Source organism: Protopterus annectens, chromosome 2.part0 (assembly GCF_019279795.1).
Source record: "Protopterus annectens isolate FY-2018-M chromosome 2.part0, PAN1.0, whole genome shotgun sequence".
NCBI classification, from domain to species: domain Eukaryota; kingdom Metazoa; phylum Chordata; order Ceratodontiformes; family Protopteridae; genus Protopterus; species Protopterus annectens.
In genome coordinates, this window is record NC_056728.1 from 6,543,267 (window position 1) to 6,565,868 (window position 22,602).

At 41.9% G+C, this 22,602-nt stretch overlaps 1 protein-coding gene across 1 annotated transcript in view; it reads left to right on the forward strand.

Annotated features, from left to right (window-relative positions):
• The window catches only part of LOC122793690 (mitogen-activated protein kinase kinase kinase 10-like), a 1,334,525-nt gene that overhangs the window by 954,267 nt on the left and 357,656 nt on the right, over positions 1–22,602 (forward strand). The window contains exon 6 of the mRNA XM_044061910.1: positions 12,500–12,634. Coding sequence (XP_043917845.1) covers positions 12,500–12,634 — 135 coding nt within the window. The remainder of the gene's footprint in view (positions 1–12,499; positions 12,635–22,602) is intronic.

Genomic DNA, 22,602 nt, shown 5'->3' on the forward strand with positions numbered 1-22,602 from the left:
CTGGCACACTTCACTTGGCTCCAAAGAGACCTAATCTCTGAAATGTCTTCCTCTTTGGCAGGGGTACTGCCTGCTGAGGTGCATGACACTGTCACCTTGCAGCTAGCTACCCTTGAATCTCTCTTGTACTCCTCGATGCATTTGATATCTCACACCACCCAGGGGGCAGCTCAAGCTGCTGCATCAGGCATTGTCATGAGACGTAATGCTTGGATGCGGTTGTGTGATTTCGCAGACCCCTTTAAATCTTACTTCGTCAATGTGCCTGTCGACAGTCTGTACTTTTTGGTCCCAAAGTACGAAACACACTAGCATGAAGTGGAAAGACGGAAGGACCTTGTCTGCTGTGGGCATACGCTTTTCCACCCCCCAGACGTCCTACTCCAGGAACCAGAATGGAGGAAAAATGTGGTTCAGAAAATCCCAGGGATCTTTTCGTAACACTCGTGGTGAGCAATTCCCCCTGGGACAGAGGGGGCAACTCATCTAAAAGATGCCCCTTTCGGGGTAGAGGGGTTCCATGTAACCAGGGCACTAGAGATTCCTTCTCCGGCTGACCCTACCAGCGCTACTGAGCATTGGCCCTATTGCTTTCCTCTGGAAACAGTCAGGGGTCATTTTTCTCTGCACCTACCAGCCTGGCAACTTATTACTACCAATGTCTGGATGCAGAGAATAATATCCAGAGGCTACCAGATACCATTCGATTTAACTCCCAGACTCTTCAAACAAATCCTGAATGTGTCACCCAGTCAAAGGGAAGTAGCAGCCTTAGAAATAGAAAAGCTGCTAAGAAAAAAAGTCATCCAACCCCACCAGACCAGAGAGAATCCGAGTTTTACTCAAGGTTCTTTTTAGTGCCAAAAAAGACAGGGGACTGGAGACCGATCCTGGATCAAACCTCAAAAATTCCGGATGGTCATGGTACAGTCCATTCTTCCCTTGCTAGGGAGGGACAACTGGATGTGCTCTATAGATCTCCATGACGTGTGTTACCACATAAAGATGGATCACCACTTCGGCTGGGAGCCACTACCAGTTTAGGGCACTGCCATTCAGTCTCTTGACAGTCCTCCGAGTGTTCACCAAATGTATGGCAGTTGTAGTAGCTCATCTTCGACTACAAGAATTCCAGGTGTTTCCATATCTAGACGACTGGCTCCTTACCGACCAGGAATCTTCTAATCTGCAGCCTCTATTACACTCAAGGCCTCGCTCTCCTCCTGGGGATTACAATCAACAAGGACAAATCTCAAATATCCCCAAAAAAAACACTGGAATTAATTGGAGCAGTCTTCGCACAACATCCTGTCAAGCTTCCCTCCCTCCTCACAGGCTTTCGAAAATAAGACACGAAATCCAAGCCCTCCTTCCACAGACCTATGTACCAGCACACCTTGTACTGCAGCTCTTAGACTCCATGGCGGCTGCCATTACTCTAGTACCACTGGCGAGGTTGCACATGAGAATACTACAGTGGCTCCTTTCTGCACAATGGTTGATCTTAACTCACCCACATGATACGTCTTACAAACCTTTGCAAGGAAGAAATGCTATGGTGGATGAAGTCACAATCGATTTTTTGGTGACCATGGACACTTCCCTGTTAGGGATGGGGGGGCATTTCCAGGGAAAGACTGTCCAAGGCACCTGGTCCCCCATGCAGGCCAATTTGCACATAAATGTCCTGGAACTGAGGGCAGTTCTCTTATCGTTGCAAGCGTTCCATACATTCCTACCTTGTGGGACCATTGCAATTCAGTCGGACAATATGTCAGTCATCTGGTATATCAACAAGCAAGGCAGAACCAGGTCTTACCCCCTGTGTCGGGAAGCCATGAGGATTTGGCAATGGATGGTCACTTCCAACTGCTTTCTTATAGCACCGCACATTCCCAGAATATCCTGATGCCTCATGAGTGGTCCCTCAATCCTGTAATAGCAGAACGGATTTTCCGCTGCTGGGGCAAGCCTTGGTGTGATCTGTTTGCTTCCCCCCTAAACAACAAATGCAGAAGCTACTTTGCCCTGATCCCCTCTCAGGGGGAACCCCCGAGAGATGCTGTAACACACGATTGGCCCTAGGTCTACTGTATGACTTTTCTGCATTTCCCCTCATCCCAAAATTCCTCCAGAAAGCTCAAAGTTTGAGAAGCAAAGTGATCCTCATTGCCCCTTATTGGCCCCGTCAAGTCTGGTTCCCCTTCTTATGGCCTCATCTGATTCACAGCCCGTGTATCCTGGATCATTCCCAAGGTCTGTTATCTCATACTCTGGGACTGATTCATCCCAGTCTCCACAGCCTCAAGCTCACAGCTTGGTTCCTCCACTTCCAATGATTGCCAGGCTGCCTGACATCTCATCTCCTGTTCATGAAATTCTTCTGGCTTCACACAAACCTTCCACCAGGAAAGTTTATTCCAGTAAATGGAATAGGTTCTCTATTTGGGCCAAAGATCAGAACTTAGATCCTTTCTCTAAGCCTATTCAAAAGATCCTAGAATACCTGATGACTCTTCTACATGCAAGAGCCTCAGCATAGACAATCATAGTACATTTAGTAGCTATCGGCAGTTTTCATAATGGATTTGATAATTCTTCAGTTATGTCACACCGCCTGTGCAAGTCCTTTTTGAAAGGAGTATTACATGTTAAACCACCTGTCAAGCCCCCCATAGAACCCTGTGACTTGACTTTGGTGCTTCAGTCTCTCACAGGCCCTCCTTTCGAACTTTTTGATTCATGTGATGTAAAGTTTTTGTCGTGGAAGACTCTACTTCTAGTAGCACTTAGCTCAGTGAGAAGAGTATCTGAGCTGCAGGCCTTGAGTGTCAAGAGACCTTACGTGAACTTTCACAGGGATAGGGTGTCCCTTCATGTACTGACCCTTCTTTCTTGTCCGAGGTCATTTCTGGATTTTCCATTAACCAATCTATTGACCTGCCGGTTTTCTTCCCTCAACATTCTAACAGAGGGGAGTACCTTTTGCACACCCTTGATGTGCATTGGCAGCTTCGTTGTTATTTGGACAGGACTAAATCTTTCAGGAAAACAGATCAATTGTTTGTGGCCTTTGCAGGACCCAGATTGGGTAAACCTGTCTCCAAAGTGACTTTATCCCCCCTGGCTTAGAAACGTCATTACCTTTATCTACCAACAGAGTAAGCTATCCTTACCTTCCAGAATAAAGGCTCATTCAACTAGATCAATGGCTACTTCTGTAGCTTTTCATTCCAGAGCCTCTATGGATGATATCTGCACAGCAGCCACTTGGGCAAGACCTCATACCTTTATCTCTCATTACAACTTGGATTTGGCCTCCAGGGGACGAGCTTCTTTTAGTTCAATGGTGCTCAGGAATATCCTTCCTTAGGGCCACCCAGGACTCAAGTAGCTGGGGACTCTGTCCTAACAGTAAGGAATGAATTAATTTACAACATCAGATAAAGAAGTTATGTCTTACCATAACATTCCATCTCTGTTGTAAATCTTTATTCATTCATTACTTCCCACCCTCCTTCCCCCTGCCTGGACTCCTGGTGGGCTTTAGGAACTCGTGGTTAGGGTATTTGCTCAGACAGAGCCTCCTACTGTTTTTTTCTCTTACTATCTCTATTATATAGGGGCGGGCAAACTCGATCTGGAGTAACTATGAGAGGGGCATTATGGGCAGGTCTTAACTGAATGTTTTTGGCTGGCGCTAGCTTGTAAACGGCCTTGTCAGGTCCAAGACCAGAACCAAAGTCCTAACAGTAATGAATGAAGATCTATAACACAGATGGAACGTTATGGTAAGACGTAACTTATTTTTTTCTGATGAAGGTAGACTTAACATGAACGAAAGCGCTCAAATTTTTAAGCTTTGCATGTTTTGAAAGTGATGATTAAAGTTTTCTACTTTAAGTTCTAGCTGTGGTTTGCGTTCCTCCATGTCCGAAAAGGTTTTCGTGTTTTATATATATATATATATATATATATATATATATATATATATATATATATATGGTTTACCATTGAAGCTTTCCCATGCAATTGCATGGCTATGAAGTATTCGAACTACAGATGTTCAAATACTTCATATGTGTGCAGGTTACATGAGGGAACGTTATATTTGTGAATGGACTGTGCATTCACAAATATAATGTTAGATTATGTACAGGGATTGCGGTACAGTGCTGTTAGGGAAATATATCCCTTTCCTCACTGTAGTGCGATCTCGGAGTTGGAATATTAAGTTGGGGGGTGTGGGGGCGCAGGGGGGCTTGCACCCCTCCATAAACGGGATGTTAGGTGTAGGGGTTAGGGAGTTATGGCAAGGGTGGCATTGTTGTTAATACCATAAAATGTCATTGTCGACATTTTCAGCATTAACAGATGTTTTTCGACAATAGAGCCGTTAGGTTATTTGTACTTTCGGCGAAACAATTCGCTGATCAGTACCAATTTTTCGATATTTCGATAGTAAACCTATATATATATATATATATATATATATATATATATATATATATATATATACATACACACACACACACACATATATATCTAGTAACTATGAGAGGGGCATGTGTGTATGTACATGTAATGTTTATATATTCATAGTTTGCTAGCACTGTGCATATACTGTAAATCACATTAAGAACTTGATGGTGGCATAGTATAGACAAACATGTTAAAGTAGTAAAAACCGTGGAACAGTGTGTTCTAATGTGAATCACTGATAAAGGGCTGTTAAAAAATGGCTGGAGTCAAGTGTCATAGATGAGGGATTTTTGAGACCATGCATAAAGAGTCTTGCTGGAACTTGCCCTGAAAAAGCTACAGATGTCAGGAAAATTTGTGGACATCCTGTGAATCTACTGATGGATTATTAGGAACCTTCCTGTATATGTATTTGTTGATTCCAAGGCAGCTTGATCAGTGTTGCAATACCAAGCATGTGAACTGTAAGGAATATTGTTTCATTGAGAAACTTTAAAAGTGGACTAATAAACAGGCCTGAAACTGTAAGTTAAAAATAAACTTAGACTTTATTTACAGAGGAAAGAAAGGTTAAAAATGCACTTAAGTTTAATAAACTGTCTTCAGTGTACAATAGCCACAAAAATAGTTATGCGCCTCTATAATAAAGAGAATAAAAAGTGGGTTGCCAATCATAACTCACCTATTGTGTGTTCAAGACATGGTTGCAAAGAAATTTGCCTTGAGAGCAAAGCTTGTGAGGTGAATCTCTGCTTCCTTGTTTCAAACACATTATAAGATGGTTATGGTCAGAGACCTGCTAATAATTCTTTGTAATGTATGGAGATTATTCTAATCCACATACTAATTATAGGAAAAAAGCATTAAGCATTTTGCCATTTTTTGCCATAAAGCAGTTGGCTAGTAGTGTCAGAAAGACAGTGTAACACAGCCTCGTATATTTAGACAGTGAAGCAGCTTACACTCACCCGTGGCTCTCAACTATCCAAATTTTTCACTGACTGTCCAGATATATGCCTCATATGCTTGATCGGTTTTTCATAAAATCTGTGTTTTTTTCTGACAAATGTTTGAGGACTTAAGTCACTAAATAATGACATTTGAGTTTCAAACTTCTTATCCCTCAGAAAATACAGGCGCACACAAATCCTGTTCTAGCAAATTAAAAGTTTATAAGAGGAAGTCAGAGACTTGTTACTAGCACAGATAGTAGGGAGAGAGAAAGTTTCGCTGTTTGCTGGTTGGTACTGGCAAATTTGACTGGCTAGCATGAGACCTGACCTTAGCAAGTTAAGTAGGAGGTGCTTAACATTTGTTAAGATTGGGTCTTGCCCTATAGTAACACTTAACTGATCTCTCTCTTTGTATATCTGAGCATAATCACCAGTCTCCACGCACTACATACATGTATTTATATATTTATGTTCATGTGCATATGTACAGCATAACAGTTTATCCATGTTAACACTGCATGAATTATCATGCATGTTTTTTTTTTTTTTTGGAAAATTGCAGGAGTAAGTACTATAAAATCATTGAAAGCAATGCATTTATTACTTTGCACATTAATACCTACGCTTTTCTGTGAGGCTTCTCTTCCTTTCACAAAGGAAAAATGTGACAGTTCTGCTTTAATTAGACTGATATATATGTGTGACAATGGTATGAATGTCCCTTTTCTTGTTGTAGGACAGAACAGCTACCTGTTATATCTGCTTGCCCTCCATGGCAAGTCAGGTTTTGAGACAGCTGGCTCTTTATTTACTACACAGGTAGTACACAGTTGGACTAATATCGTACTGTACTGTATATAGTTAAGTAATGCAACAGTGTGTCTAACCTGACTAACCGCACTAGGTCAAAATGTCGACTCTTGGCAGCAGTGTATTGCCTTGTTTACTTGCCTTTTGCCTGGTTGTGGCTGAAAATGGTCTATGAACCTAACAGTTCACTTATTTGGTTAACATGTAAATAACCTGGTTTTCATCAGTAAGTTTGTACTGTACTTGCTATAACACATCTTTTCTGTATCTCAACCCCTTCACATTTGACAGTGGATGAATTTTGCTTGTTTAAAGTCAAATCAAAAAATTGTACATGAACATCAAGTAGACAAGACTGCCAAGTTAGCAGTGTTGTAGCAGTGAACTAAACACTTTCAGTATTTGACTGAAGTCCACATGGCCAACTGAAAACTAATGACCTAGGTACTTGTGCAGTCATTGAGTTCAACAACAGCCAACAAGCCTTGACATCTGCTACTGGATTTGACTGTCAAAATAATTCCACAGCATATGGGAAATAAACTTTTCTACACTTATTTTATACTTTAGTATTTATTGGCTAGTGGTGTAAAGGCTGTGTTTTGTGCTCTAGTCATTTTACATTTGAAACTGCTCTAGCCTTTGTCCCCTACCCCTGTGAGAGCACTAGATATAGTTGTTATTCTATTGTTTCTCTTGTATTACTACGGTTTACACAGCAGTGCTAACTTTTCACTTGTGTGTGTGTGCTCTTGTGTGGCCTGCCTTAAACTTCTCTTTACAAAGACTGCTGCTCTATTGTGTTGGATTTTGAATGATCAACCTGCCGTAAACTCTTCTATTGGGTATGACTGGAAAAAATTTCCATAACATCTGGAATCTACAGTGTTTAGATTACAGTGCTGCGACGTCCATGTTTGCTGCCCATTCATTCACTAATAGTTGATACTGCATTGTTCAACATATTATAAACTCTCAGTTAACCGGCATCCATGGGGATTGGTAGATGCCGGATAACTTTAGTTTCTGGTTGCTTGAGAGTTGCTATTAAAAATAGGCCTGACTAATGCTGTACCCTATACTATTTGTTTGGTTTGATTTGTTTTCAGGTTGGGGAGAGAGGAAATTTATTCCTATCTTCCTTTTCAAAACTCTAAAAACGTAAGGTATGTTTCTGCGGGGGAAAAACAGAAAGTGCAACACATGAAAATTATACTGTATTTCTTCGATATTTTTTTTTTGCCTGTTGCTGGAGCGTGCTGGTTGCTTGAGTTCCGGTTAACTGAGAGTTTACTATATTCCTGCTTGTGGCACTGTTGGCCTATTGTGCTGTGGCATCCAAGAATACCGTTCATTAGATCCTTGTAATGCTGTATTGCAGTAAGCTGTAATCCTAGTGAATTATAGTATAATAGGTTGCACTGTACTGAACAGTACTGCAGTATGGTATAATATTGTGCTGTATTGCACAGAAGTTGCAACACTTTATGCTGTCTTGTATTTGATCTCTCTGTCCTCCTAATATGTATTGTATAGCTGCTGCAGTGTACTGTATCGTACTAAACTTTTTTTTTTTTTATTTATTAAGTGCAGTGTTTCACTGTCCCTATATGTAACATACAGCACCCCCATCGGGCCAAGAGTCACCAAATTATATAACACTGAAAAATGTACGCCACTTGGCAAATCTGGGTCAGTCATGAGTCTAGTCATTCTCTGCCCGTCTGTTGCCAACCTCCTAGCACTAGGCACCCTAGGGTAGTGTATTATCTGTCATATGCTGACATTTAGCCATTTGCTGTTAGAACAGAATGAGTCCCTATGTGAACGGTACAAAAGAAAATTACAGCTGGTGGCAAGCCCCTCACATGAAACAGAGTATTATTACTAACACCAAACCTTTACACTGCAAGATAAATGATCCTTCTCTGTACCCCCCATACTGCATTTTGTAGGCAGTGTCACTTTAACAAACTAATAAATAAAAATGCCAGTGTGGCTAATATCAAGGTAGCACCTCTCAACTCTGGGAGCCTAAATATGAAAAAGGCCCTTTCTTGAGTCCTCCTTGGGTGTCTAAAATGTGGATGTTTGTGTTGTCTGGCTACAAACAGACCCAACAAAACCTAAGAGATTTTAGAATAATTGAATGAAACAGAGGAAGTGTTCTTCCTACAGCATTTAAATTGTTATAGCTATGGCTTTAATGTCTTTTGAGTAGTGGCTGGAAATATATGTTAATATAAATTTTAACCATTGCTAGAATCCTTTCTGCGAAGTACTGGAAACTCCTTTGTGCTCGTGTTTGGTACTGGAAACTCCCTTGTGCTTGTGTTTGGTAGGGGAAACTCCCTTGTGCTCGTGTTTGGTAGGGGAAACTCCCTTGTGCTCGTGTTTGGTAGGGGAAGCTCCCTTGTGCTCGTGTTTAGTACTGGATGTTCCCTTATGTTCTCGTGTTTGGTACTGAACACTCCTTTGTGGTCGTATTTGGTACTGGAAACTTCATTGTGCTCGTGTTTGGTACTGTACACTCACTTGTGCTCGTGTTTGGTACTGTACACTCACTTGTGCTCGTGTTTGGTACTGTACACGCACTTGTGCTTGTGTTTGGTACTGTACACGCACTTGTGCTTGTGTTTGGTACTGTACACGCACTTGTGCTCGTGTTTGGTTCTGTACACTCACTTGTGCTCGTGTTTGGTTCTGTACAGTCCCTTGTGCTTGTGTTTGGTACTGGATGCTCCTTTGTGCTCATGTTTGGTGCTGGACGCTCTTGTGCTCATGTTTGGTGCTGGGCGCTCCGTTGTGCTTGTGTTTGGTACTGGATGCTCCCTTGTGCTCATGTTTTGTGCTGGATGCTCTTGTTTGGTGCTGGGCGCTCCCTTGTGTTCTTGTTTGGTACTGGAAACTTCCTTGTGCTCGTGTTTAGACTGGACACTCCCTTGTGTTTAGTACTGGAAGCTCCCTTGTGCTTGTATTTGGTATTGGACGCTCCCTTGTGCTTGTGTCTGGTACTGGACGGACACTTTTGCTTGTGTTTAAGTCTGAGAAAATCATTAAACTAGGCAGTGCTTTCAGGTCACAGTTAAATAAGAGAATTGTGCAGTCACATACTTGCATATGTTTTTATAATGTGTTTAATTTTCCTCTTTCTAGCAAATGAGCCCACTTTAATTTTTCATCTAAGATGCATGTCATATGTGTCCAAACTCATAAACAGAAATTTAGATGAAAGTGAATATGTTGAATGCATCTCCAAGAGTCTTGAGAGAATTCAAAAATTCAGAGTGGAAAACGTGATGAAATAAAATTAATGATTTAAGGCTAGAACAGTAAACCAATCTGTTAGATAATAAGAGAGCTATGTTTGTTGTATATCAGAACAGTGTGATGAATTGCCAAGAGAGTTGCCATTAGATGAAGTTTGTCATCATCATCATTGCAGACCACATGTTCCCCTAAGTATTCAAGATTTGGGCTATTACTGTGAAAGCCAGATAAGAAACTGTTCAAGAAGTGAAACGTGCTGGAAGCTCTGAACATTTTTGATTAATTTTTCTTTGAAAAATAACCCATCATTTTTAAATGATATTTTGAGCAGTATTATAGTTGAAAGTACTATGTAATATAAAATATTTTTTATGACTACTTGTACACTATATAACGGTCTACCCTAAATTAAGATTGGAAAAGGCTTTGCTACTGAAAAAGGAGAATGTAATGTGTATGTATATCTTTAAACTATTGGCATCTTTAGCCTTATTCCTTTAAAACTGGTGGTACTTTTGCCTGTAAATACTTCTGTGTTTAAGGACTTCTGAAAAACAAACCCTGTTTAATTACTTGATAACCTAAATAAATTCTGCAGTAATCCTACTCTGATGGATCCCACTGGTAATGCTTTTGTGTCTGTGCCTCTAACTTCTAAGTAGTAGTGTTCCTAAGGCAGTCCCTGTCTGCACCAACTCTAATAAGAAATTTAAAAATAAACTGCTAAGGTGGAATACCACTATAAATGAATTACAAAATGATGTAAGCATTAAGCAGTTTCTAAGACTTCATATTCTACCTCTGTTAAAAGTGCACTTAATAGTTCCCTTAAATTCACCACTAGTTTGCGGAGTATGTACTTGAAATACCCACTTACAGCAATATCTTTAGTTATACCAGGAAGTTAAGAACTAACACCTAACCGTATTCAGAGCCAGCTCACAAGTAATACTGCTCACTCTGACCTGAAGGAAATAGCTGATGCCCTAGCTGACAAATTTAGTTCATCCACTGATACCACAATCCCATCCACTTCCTTTAATTTACCATGGAACAAACCCTCTCAAAAACTAAGAACAGTTCATCATGGGCCCTGATACTATAGCAGATTGGCTGAATATTATTGCTAAATATGGCCTATCTGAACCCCCTATTTAATCTCTGTCATCTAAGCCTCTCCACAGGTTACATCCCTGAAGCATGGTAAATGGCCACTGTAATGCCATTACCCAAGGGTGGTAGACCCTTGTAACTATAGACTGATTAGATTCTCTAGTCTCATTTTAAATTTGTGGAATATATTATGTCACACCTAATTAATCTGGGCATTGAAAATTTCTTAACCCTGGACTCTCATCAGTTTGGCTTTTTCAAATGCAAGTCCTGCCTCTTTAACCTTGTTATTATTATTATTATTTATTTATTTTATTTTTTTGAAAAAAATAACCAAAACCGCGAATAGCAATTACTCCGTGGATGCAACGTATCTGGATCTGAACAAAGCCTTTGACATTATTTCCAAACCAAGCATTATTGACAGACTTGTAAATCTGAATGTAAATCCTTATGTTGTTCAGCGGATATTTAATTTATTGTCTGACAGAACCCACGTGGTTAGAATTGCAGATGCCACTTCTGAAAGCGCAAAAAAAAAAAAAAAAAACACTAGTGTATTGCAGCTGTCAGTGTTTGGCCTTGTTCTATTTATCCATTCCTCAGACTTTCAGATCAACATTTCTGGGTTATGGTTATCATTGTTTGCAGACAGCTGTAAACTGGATGTGATTTTATCTTCCACTAATTCACAATTGCTCCAACATAGGTTAGACCATGATAGCAATTGGTGCAAAGACAATGGTCTCATTAAATGTGGAAAAAATGTAGCAATAGCAAATTTTGGGCATATAAAATATTGCATGATAACTATAAGAATCAATCAGAGGAGGTCAGGAAAGACTGGGAAGACAGAATGGAAAGGATTTACAAAGGAACAATGGAAAGGCCATCTGTATATTTGCCAAATATGTGAAGAGTCCAGAAGATTTAAGACTTTTATTTCGAAGTATTTACATAGATATTTTTGTACCTCAAGCAGACTTCAGAGAATTTTTCCGCAGGTAGATGGAAGATGCTGGAAGTATGTCTTTTGGAAGTTTAAACAATTGGCAAATTTTAAAAATTCCATGTAGTTTTCGGTCAGAAATGTTGGGAGGAACAATAAAAGTAAGGCAATGATTTGTTTGTGCTGGGACAGAGGATCTGAATTGCCTGAACATAGTAATGCCTTAATAACTTTAATGCTAGTGGCTGCCAAAAAGCATTTACTAGAAAATGGAAATCAAAATCTAAACCAACTGTAATTAATGTGCTGAAAATTGTAAATGAGATAAAATAAATAGAGGTGGGATCTTTAAAAAGGATAGGAGCAAATTACACAGAAGTAAATGGAATTTGTGGAAGCAATGCATGCAGAGTAATAATCAGGAGGAGGAAAAATTGAACAATTTGTGAAATGTTGGAATGTAGTTATTGTTCAATTTAATATGTATATGAAAAATGTGAATGTGTTTTTTAATTAATGTATGTGTCTGCTTAAGTGATAATTTAATAATACAGGTGTGTAAAGCAGATTACAAAGCCTGATAACACTGAAGTTGTCAGAGGTCTTGTATAGTGTTATAGTTTAAGAAGCATGTTAGTTTGGTGCATTTCCATCCTGATTGTTGTGTGATGATTTCAAAGAGATATCTTCTAATATCTGAAGTGATGTGGCACAATCATTGAAGAGGCTGCATAGACCACAGTTTTATTACAGCTATGTTTTCATACGGAGCATTTGTTACCTTTTAAAATCCTGCACTATTTTGTCTGTTGCTTTGATTAGTTTTAATTGTGTTCTTTCTTGCAGATTTCTTAAAATTTGAGCTACTGTAGAAGTCTGAAACATGTAAAAATTTTATCAAGTATGTAATTTTTGTTGGTAGCTAAATTTACTTCTTACAAGAACCTACGAACCTTGGATCATCCCCATGAGGAAGTTTCCTGGAAGTGTAACTGCAAGAGAAGGCACATTGATTTCCCTCCAGAATCTTTAATAGGAGACACTGAATTAGATAAAGGTGAGACGTCCCCCAGGCCACCCCTTGAGGGTGTCTCATTTGGAGGAATTCTCAAACTTTTGAGACAGAAAGGTGGTTGGTTTTCCAAAGCCCCTTCCCAGGAGGAGTCAGTGTTTCTTGAGAGTTTCAGAACCGGCTCAGTACATCCTTGGTGGTACCCTAGCAGATGAAATGGTGTTCTTCATTTCCCATTGGACTTTAAAAGTAAACGAACAAATAATGGCACCCAACAACCATGCCCATTGGAACAGAAGTCCCTCAGTTGATGCCATGGTGGTAGTCTTAGCCACCAAAAGGAGCTTGTTGAGGGAAAGTCCATCTATCCGTCCCCCTAACAGATAGTCTGGGTTACTGAACAGAGTTATGAAGTGAATTTTTGATTCAGAGATCTTTGTTCTGTGGTCGCTGAATTACCTAGCAAATTTCTCCAAGGTTTTAGAGAGATTTGATGAAAGGGCTTATGAAATCTCTCTCAAGATCCATATGTGGTAGGGAATAAAAAGACAGTCTCTTCACAACTGGCCAACCTTCAGTCCCTGTCAGCCGCCTCAATGAGCCTGATTTCACGCACTACGAAAGGTGTTTTGAGAGCGGCAAGTTCAGGCACTATCGTTTGGAGACAACACACCTGGATGAGTCTCTGAGACTTTCGGGAGCCCTGCAAGATGTCCTTCATCAGTGCACCCTTTGGATCTATCTTATTTGGACCCAAAGTTAGAGACACTCTCTATGAGTGAACAGGATGGGGAAACCCTGTTTGCCATAGGGATATGTTTTTCTACCCCTCAGAGAACCTTCTCAGGAAACCAGAAAGGGAGAGAGAGATGTGGTTCTGGAAATCTTAAGGGTACTCACAGGATTGCTATGGAGATGGATCCCTCCACAGCAGAGGGGGGAAGCGCTAATGGTAGATATTGCCCACACGACAGGGGGCTTCAGAAAACCAAGGCTTCTGAGACCCTTTTACTGAAAAGCATTTCCAGTGCCTCTGAACAGTTGCCGACTGATGCACTCGGAAGGGGAATCCAGGACAGCTATCACCAAAGATCTCTGGGTGTAGAGAATAATTGTCAGACATTATTACATCCCCCCCCCCATTCACCCATGAAAAACTTCTGATGTACCACCCCATCAGAGGAAGGCAGTAGTCTGAGATAAAAAAAAAAAAAAAGCTGCTAAGAATAAGAGTCATCCACATACCTCTCAGCTGTCCAGGTTTTCACAGACTGTCCAGATTTTTGTCTCATATTTTTGACCCGTTCCTCATAAAATTTGTGGTTTTATGGCAAATCCCTAAGGCATGAAGTCACTAAAGAAAGGCATGCATTTCAGTTGCGGTACCCATATACTTCAGAAAATGTATGCTAATATAAATCCTGTCATTCTAGCAATGTTTTAAGTTTATAAGAGCAATATTTAAAATCTATCCCTATTTTTGGGCCTTTGCCCTCATTTATTTTAGGCTTTTTCCAGATTTCTTGTGCTAAGAGGCTGAGAGGTATGGTCATCCAAGAGGTCTCTCCAGACCAACAAGGATTCTCAAATTATTCAAAAATTTTTTTTGGTTGCCAAAAGAAGGTGAGAACTTCAGGCCAGCACTGGACCTAATCCACTTAAACCAAGTTGTCAGACAATCCAGGTTCTGAATGGTCATGGTTCAGTCCATTTTCCCTCTTTTGAGGAAAGACCATTGGATGTATGTGATCTCCAAGATGCATACTATCGCACAAAAATTGACAGATGATCCAGGAGATACCTTTGCTTCTGGCTGGAAGACAGTCATTTTCAGTTCAGAGCCCTGCACTTTGGTCTCACCACAGCCCCTGGGCATTCACCGAGTGTATGGCATAGGTTGCAGCTCACCTGAGATTGCTGGGATTTCAGATGTTTGCTTACCTCTACAACTGGCTCCACACGGCTCCCACCAGGCATCTACTGATGCTCCAGGGATGGCCTGCTCCATTTGTCTACACCTGGGCAGTCACAGGCAACTGTGACAAATCTCACGTGCTTTCCACCCAAACCCTGGAATTCATAGGGGCTCATCTAGATACAGTTTCTCTAGTAGCTCTGCTTCTTCAGTCCAGATTATCCAAATTACACCTTCAAGCAAAAATTCTACTATTTGTACAGTTACCACCAGTCTCCATAACTCTTCTACCCTTAGAGAGATACTATATAAGAATACTACAATGGATTCTACCAGTCCAGTGTTCTGTAAATGGACATCCCAAGACCTCTCCTATTTGATTCACAAAGATCTGCCAACAGTATGTATCCTGGTGGATCCATGATCCAGATGTTTTGTAGGGCTGCTCCATTGTTCTCCCAATGCCCAAGACCACTGTGACCATGAACACTTCCCTGTTGGGGTGGGGCCATTACCTGGGACAGGCAGTTCAAGGCATGTGGTCCCCCTTATTTGCCAAACTTCACATCAGCATCCTAGAGATGAAGGCACTCCTTCTAGCATTGCAGGCATTTCAATACATCCTGCCTCAAGGGACAATTCCTGTGCAGATGGACAACATATCAATAGTCTGGTGCATCAACAAGCAGGGAGGAACCCATTCTTAATGCTTGCATCAGAAGGCAATGAAAGTGTGACAGTGGGCAATGTCTTCCACCCACTTTCTTTTAGCAAGGCATCCTCCGGGGAAGTCTCTTGTCTTAGCAGACAGGCTACCCAAATGTGTTCTTATGACTCATGAGTGATCTCTGTATCCTTCAGTGGTAAAACAGATTTTTCACCACTAGGGCAAGCCATGCAGTAACTTGTTCGCCTCTGTCCACAATTCTAAATGCAGCAGGTTTATTTGCCCTAATTCCCCCTAGAGGAGGAAACAACAAGGAAAGCTGTGATCCATGATTGGACCCCCAGTCTCTCTTATGCCTACCCTCCCACACCTCTCATCAGTTTTTATAGAAAACTTATCAATGGAAGAATAAGGTGATCCTCCTTGCCTCAGTCTGGCCTCAACAAGTGTGGTTCCCATTCATCTGACCTCATTTGATGTACCCTCCTTGGGTTCTGAATCCCCTTTTAGATCTTCTGTCTCTTCCCCTTAGGGCTACCTCACCCAGACATACAAGCCTACAGGTTGACCACATGGTTTCTCCACTTCCAATGATGGCTAGACAGTCCAGATTTTCTTCCCAAATTTTACACATCCTTACTTCTCAAGAAATCTCCTGTAGGAAGATGTACAAGAGCAAATGGAAATGATTTTGTATCTGGGCTAACAAGAAAAACCTAAACCCCCTTTTTGATGCCCATTCCAGCATTTTTAGAATTTCTGGCTTCCATTTTTCAGAATGAAGCAAGTTACTCTACAGTTAAGCTGCAATCACCAATTTTTATGTAGCAAAATTTGTCATTGGCCTCCCTTAGATTGTGAAGCCTTTCTTACAGTTAACGTTTTGCTCAGGCCTCCTATCATGGACCCTACCCCTCCTTTGTACTTGATTCTTCTCCAGGGCTTTACTCAATTTCCCTTTGAAGCCAAATACAAAATGCACTACCTCTGTGAGAGTTCTTAAATTAATATCTCAGTTATTGCTGCTGAGACACTTGGAGCATGATATTACTTCTTGTCATCTGACTATCAGTTCCCAAGCTCACAACCATTAATTTTAGCATCTACCTGCAAAAACACATAGACCTTAGATCTTTTGGCAAATGGTGGAAGTTGTAAAATAATTTACATTCCTCCACATTTAAAGACAGTACAAAAAGCTTCTACTTCTAGACATTGTGTCTCCCGAAGACTTGAGAAGCACTGCTTGAGTGGGTTCAGCCTATCTGGGAATACCTTGCCCTATGAATGTCTTGAGAGCCTATCTGTGGTGGCATTACTAACCTCACTGCAGTGCTGCACTGTCATATCATATGCCTGCAACCCTAGGCTCCACCTTAGTAACTTGGCATTTTGCTGGCTGGCTCGATGTAGCCATGTTAAAAAATTGTGGTCTGTAATTACAGTGAATTTCCTTCCATACAGATAAGGCTGAAGTTTCTGCAGTGTCCACACTATGGCTAGACATTCATTTTTCTACAGCTGCATAGCATTCCTCCCTGAGTTGGAGCCCACAGCTGAGATATACCACTGGGTGCTCTTCTTCCTCTGAGGAAACCTGGCTAAGTACAGCCCCCACCCCATGGTTTGAAGCATCCACCTGCACAAAAAATTATCTGCTGTAATCTGGACTGGCTAACACAGGGGGTTCTCCCAAAGCTCCTTTAAGCTTCTGGAATGCTTGCTCACATGCTGGGGTCCACACTACCTTATCTGACTTGTTTTTCCTTGTCACGTCTGTGAGGGGAGCAGCTGTGGTATTATAATTGGTGACAGACTTTCTGTAGCACCCTGCTGTCCCTAAGAATGTCCTCACCTGCTTTTTGGTAACGGGCAGGCCATGCTTGGATGGCTTCCACTTTGGCAGGCTCTGGCCTGATCTTACCACTCTCCACTCTGTGTCCCAGTTAAGAGACCTCTGCCATACACATTTGACATTTATTGGGCTTAATGGTCAACCCCTACCCTCTGTAGTCTGCCTGGCACCTCCCTGACATGATGAAGGTGCTCTTGCCAGGAATGGCTGTAGATGACAGTGTCATCCAGCAAGGGAGAAATCTCCTCCTCCTGCTAGAATATGATCTACCAGCCTCTGGAAAGTCACTGGGGCATTTTTCATCCCAAAGGACATCTTCGTGAACTCATACAAGCCAAAAGGAGTCACCAAGGCTGACCTCTCTCTCTAGCATTGCGAGTCAAAGGCACCTGCCAGTAACCTTTGGCAAGATCAGTAGTGATAGGATACTTAGCCACACCCAACTGCTCTAGGACTTCATCTGTCCTAGGCATGGGGTAAGCATCTGACTCTCTGTGACTAATTTCCTGTAGTCCACACAGAACCTGGTGTTGCCATCATTCTTTGGTACCAGCACCACTGGGAAGGCCCAGGGACTGCTGGACTCCTGGATTACCACTAGTTCCAAAATGTCCTGTATTGCCTCCCTCAGAGTCTGTTTGACTCTCGGGCACCTTATAAGGCCCTGTTTAATAGACCTTTAGGGTCCTGTAACCACATGGTGCTGCACCAGGTGGGTGCACCCTGGTTTTCAAGTGAACATGTCGCCAAACTCCTTTAACATTGCTTGGATTTCTCAAACCTGGGGATAGCTGCTGGGACATTGCTACCCCTTCCACTGACATGTCAGTCCAAGCCTCACTCAAATACTTAACTCCAGATCCTCCCTGTCATGGTAAGGTTTCATCACGTTAACATGGTACAGCTTGTGCCCCTGCCTTCTGCCTAGCAGTTCTACCATGTAGTTAACATCACTAACCTTCCTTACCACTTTGAAGGGTCCCGCCCAAGCCACCTGCAGCTTGTTGTGTCTTGCAGGAATGAGAACCATTACCTGCTGCACTACAGAATGCTCTCTAGCTCGAGCATTCCTGCCATACCAGACCTTTTTCTGCTGTTGGACTTTTGCTAGGTACATCTGGGTCAAGCCCATGAGTTCCCTGAGCTTTGTCCTGAGGTTTAGGACATATGCCACTGCAGACTGCTTATGGGATTCACACTCGCCTTTCCACTCATCTCAAATCAAATCTAGAGGTCTCCTCACCATATGCTCATATAGCAATTTGAATGGTAAAAAACCTGTAGATTCCTGAGGCATCTGTCTGTAACCAAAGAACAGATGGGGCAAATATTTGTCCCACTCCCTCTTGAACTGGTCAGCAAATACCATGATCTTTAGTGTAGAGTTTAACTTCTCCACCAAACCATTAGTCTGGGTATGGTAGGAGGTGGTCTTTAGATGCTTCCCCCCCACAGTGCTTCCACAGACAAGCCAGCAGGTCTGACATGAAATTGGCACCTCTGTCAGTGAGCATTTCTTTTTTGGAAATCTGCCCTGCTGAAAATCTCTAATAAAGCATTTGCCACCTTTTCTGCCTCAATGGAGGACACTGCCACTGCCTCAGGGTATTTGGTAGCATAATCTACTAGCACTAGGATATACTTCTTCCCTGTGGAACTTGGGGTACTCAGAGTCCCCACTATCCATAGCTACCCTCTGAAGTGGCTCCTCAATCACAGGCAGAGGCATCAAAGAGCTTTGACCTTGTCCCCTGCCTTGCCTATCTTTTGGCACTGCTCACAGGTCCTGCAGTATTCTGTTACATCTCTGGAAATCCCAGGCCAATAAAAGTTCTACATAATACGTCTCTTGGTACGCTTTATGCCCATATGACCTGCAAAGGGAATATCATGGGCTATGGCTAGAAGTGCCAGACAGTAGGCTATGGGCTTTACCAACTGCTGTATTCTCTCACCCTGTAGCCCTCCCTCAAGGATCCATTCTCTATACAAGTAACCCTTTGTCCCAATATACAGATTTCCCTTCCCTTGACAACCAGGTGCCTTACTAGGTATGTCCCTCAGGCCTTGTAATGTAGGGTCTGAGAGCTGAGCCTGTCACAACTCTCTCTTGGTAACCCTTCCCAGCACCCCTTCCACAGGAAGTTTGGTATCCTCTGACAGCAGTGCCTCACTGTCAGCCTGGGTACTACTACTCACCTCTGCCCTTGCAGTCACTGTGTCCAAGGGAACACCAGTACCCAGAAGCAGCTGTGGCTCACCTTCAGTCTCATTGCTACAGGGTAGCTCCCTCGCTGAAGTAGCCTCCACACCCGTCCTGGCTTCAAGTCTGCGGTCTGTCTGGTTTCCTTCCAGACTACCAGACCCACATGCTTGTCTCCAAGTCTAACTGTGTGTGTCTGCATGTACACAAGGTAGTGCATTATCAAAATCATTCCCTGTCAGGACATCTGCAGGGATATTCTCAAACACACCTACTTGCTGGCTTCATTTTCCACCCTCCCAGTCAAGGTGAACCCTAGCTAAAGGTATTTGGATTGGGGTCCCTCCTAAAGCTCTGACTGGAGTATATTGCCCAAACAAGCAGTGCTGTTCTTTAACCATTGCAGGCTTCACAATGGTTAGGTCAGAGGCTGCCTCTCTCTTAGCAGTGGCCTGTTTCCCATTTACTAAGCTAGGATATAACCTCTTGTGGTAGTTTGGTACCCTTGTTGTCTCCAGACCACTCAGTGTTGGCATTCTGTCATTCTCATTTACTGGCTCTCCTACCTTTGTTCCCCACCTTGTCTCAGTGGGTATCTGTATGGTACATGGCCCCATTGGTTGCATTTAAAATATTTAACCCTTGATCCTGGATGTGTACTTGGACTAGTGGCTTCCCCTGCTACTGGCGGACTCAGTTGAGGCAGTCTAAGCTGCCCACCGTGAGTTCCCTTAGAACCATGGGCAGCACTGAGTATCTCTTTCCTGTGCAGTGATGCCCTGCTTGCTAGGTATCCCTTCTTCCCATCTCATCTGCAGTATTGCATTGCCTATCTGCTATTCATTGCTAATGGCTTGTTCCCTCACCAAAAGGTCTGCCAGTCCTTCAAAAGTGGTAACCTGACACCCACTCATCCACCTATGAAAATGAGGGCTTAGTTCAGCAATATGTTCAAAGACACTGTCATCTGCCTTGTATCTGTGCTCATGAAACATTTTCCTATAAGCTTCAGATGTTAACTTAAAACACTGTAAAACACAATTTTTAACAGTATTATAATCTAAGCAGTCAGTGTCAGATAATTTAGAAATAGCAGTTGCAGCTTTACCATGGAGTAAGGGGGTCAGGAACCATACCCAGAGCCCTTGATCAACATTATAATGTTTACATAACCTTTCAAACATATGAATAAAACTGACAAAATTATCACCCTCTGTTAATTGTGGAAGAAATGTAATGATCTTTGTGGCTTCTGTGATTCAGTTATTCCCTTTCCCATTACCTCCATGACTCTGGCGAAGAGTCAGCATCTCCTTGTCATGTTGCCTCTGCCTCTCATTCTCCTCAGCGTCCAGACGTCACAGTTTCTTATTTTCCTCAGCCTCCAGATATCTCAGTCTCACTGCCACTTCTATTTTCAAACGTTTGGCCTCAAGTTCAAGTCTCTCTAACTCCAGATGGATTTGTAAGTCCTCTTTGGAAAGGTTGAACTGTCTGTTTTCTGAGATTTGTACATCTCCAAGGCCATTCTGATTGTCATCCTGGTTGTTGGTCTGTGATGCAGCTGTGACTAGGGCTGCAATCATCTCTGCTTTATTCAGCTTGGCATGCACTAGGCCTTTGTCTTGGTTCATCTCAGCCATCTGGCTCTTTGTCAGCTTGCCATACTCCTCTGTTGACATCATTGCATGCGCTCCCTGACTAAGCTAACAAAAAAAGTAAAACTATTGTGATGTGAAACTCTGAATATTCACTGTGTGACTGAGAGTACAAGCACCTTCCTTAGTGACCACTGTTTACAGGCTACAGGAATTCAATATTCACACCACTGAATCCTAATATGTGGATATCCCACCACTACCAACCAATTAATATGTGATGCCCCAACACTGGCCCAGTAATCAAGGAGCCTCAGTCCACACCACTGGCAACAGTGGGGGACATGCACACTGGGAGTAGACAAGTATAGACAAAGTAAAGTGCAATTTCCCTTAAGAGCACACAGAGACCACGGTCAGTCTGGGGCTGGTTTATGCCTTTTTCTCTAGATCCCCAATAAGGCTTCCCACTGCCGCAGCTATAGAGTTAAGATCTCAGTTGAGTGGCCAAGCCAAGATCTCCAGCAAACTCTCTGTCCAACCAGTGCTTTGTGTCCCTGCCCATGTAGCTGACACAAACACACTTTGAGGTTTGATTTATACACACACACACACACACACACACACACACACACACACACACACCTGAGAATGACTAGTAAAGGTTTACTAGCTATGCCCCCTTTTGCCCAAACTGTAAGGTAGTTTGGACTGCCACCAGCCACTCCTTATCAGCTACTTTTTAAGGCCTTTAATAAAGGGTGTCCAATCGTACTGTGTAATGCTAGTGTAAATACAAATGGTAGTTTGACCAAGAGCAAGGCTTTTAGGAGTGGCCTGCACACTGTCACAAAATAGATATGCAAGTAATCTAAGAGGTTAAATATCTCTAGACAGACCAGCCACAATTGAAAGGTTTAAATATATTTAATAGTAAATAATCAAAGAACAAGAAAATGGTAAACAATCACATTTACCTCAGAGTTCAAAATCACGGGAAATATTTAAAACCGCATTGCAGAACAGTCTCAAATAAAGAGAACATCTAAGCTATACTTCACTATACTCTTAACTGTATCTAAGAGAAATTACTATACTCTAGACTGACTTACTCATAGCTAGGCAAGACAGATATGGTGAGCGGGTTTCCCAGCTGATGCTGTCATGTCAAAAGACAAAATACAAAATGCAATACCTCTCAGAGAGTTCTTAAATTAATATCTCAAATATTGCTGCTGGGATACTTGCAGCATGACATCACTTCTTGTCATCTGACTGTCAGTTCCCAGGCTTACAACCATTGATTTTAGCATCTACCTGCGAAAACACACAGATCTTAGATCTTTTGGCAAGTGATGGAAATCATAAAATAATTTACATTCCTCCACATTTAAAGACAATACAAAAAACATCTAGTTCTAAACATTGTCTTCTGTTGCACTGAAACTGAAAGATAACATCTCTTTTATTATGTGGTTATAAAGTAAATTAAGTTTTCAGCTGTTCTTCTGAAGTTAACTTCTTGTGTTTCAGTCCCCATTATTAAAATACATATACGTCTAAACGATAGTGTATATACATTTCGACTCAGTATTTTACAAAATATCTCTTCCACACATGTCTGTAGAACATGACATACAGTTCTAATACAGTTGTAACAAACATACGAGTCATGCTGATATTCACACATAGCATGACACACAACCATTTACAAAATTCCAGATAGCTGGGCTGGCAGTAACTCCTTTTGTTACAGATATCAGTGGGGTAAACTC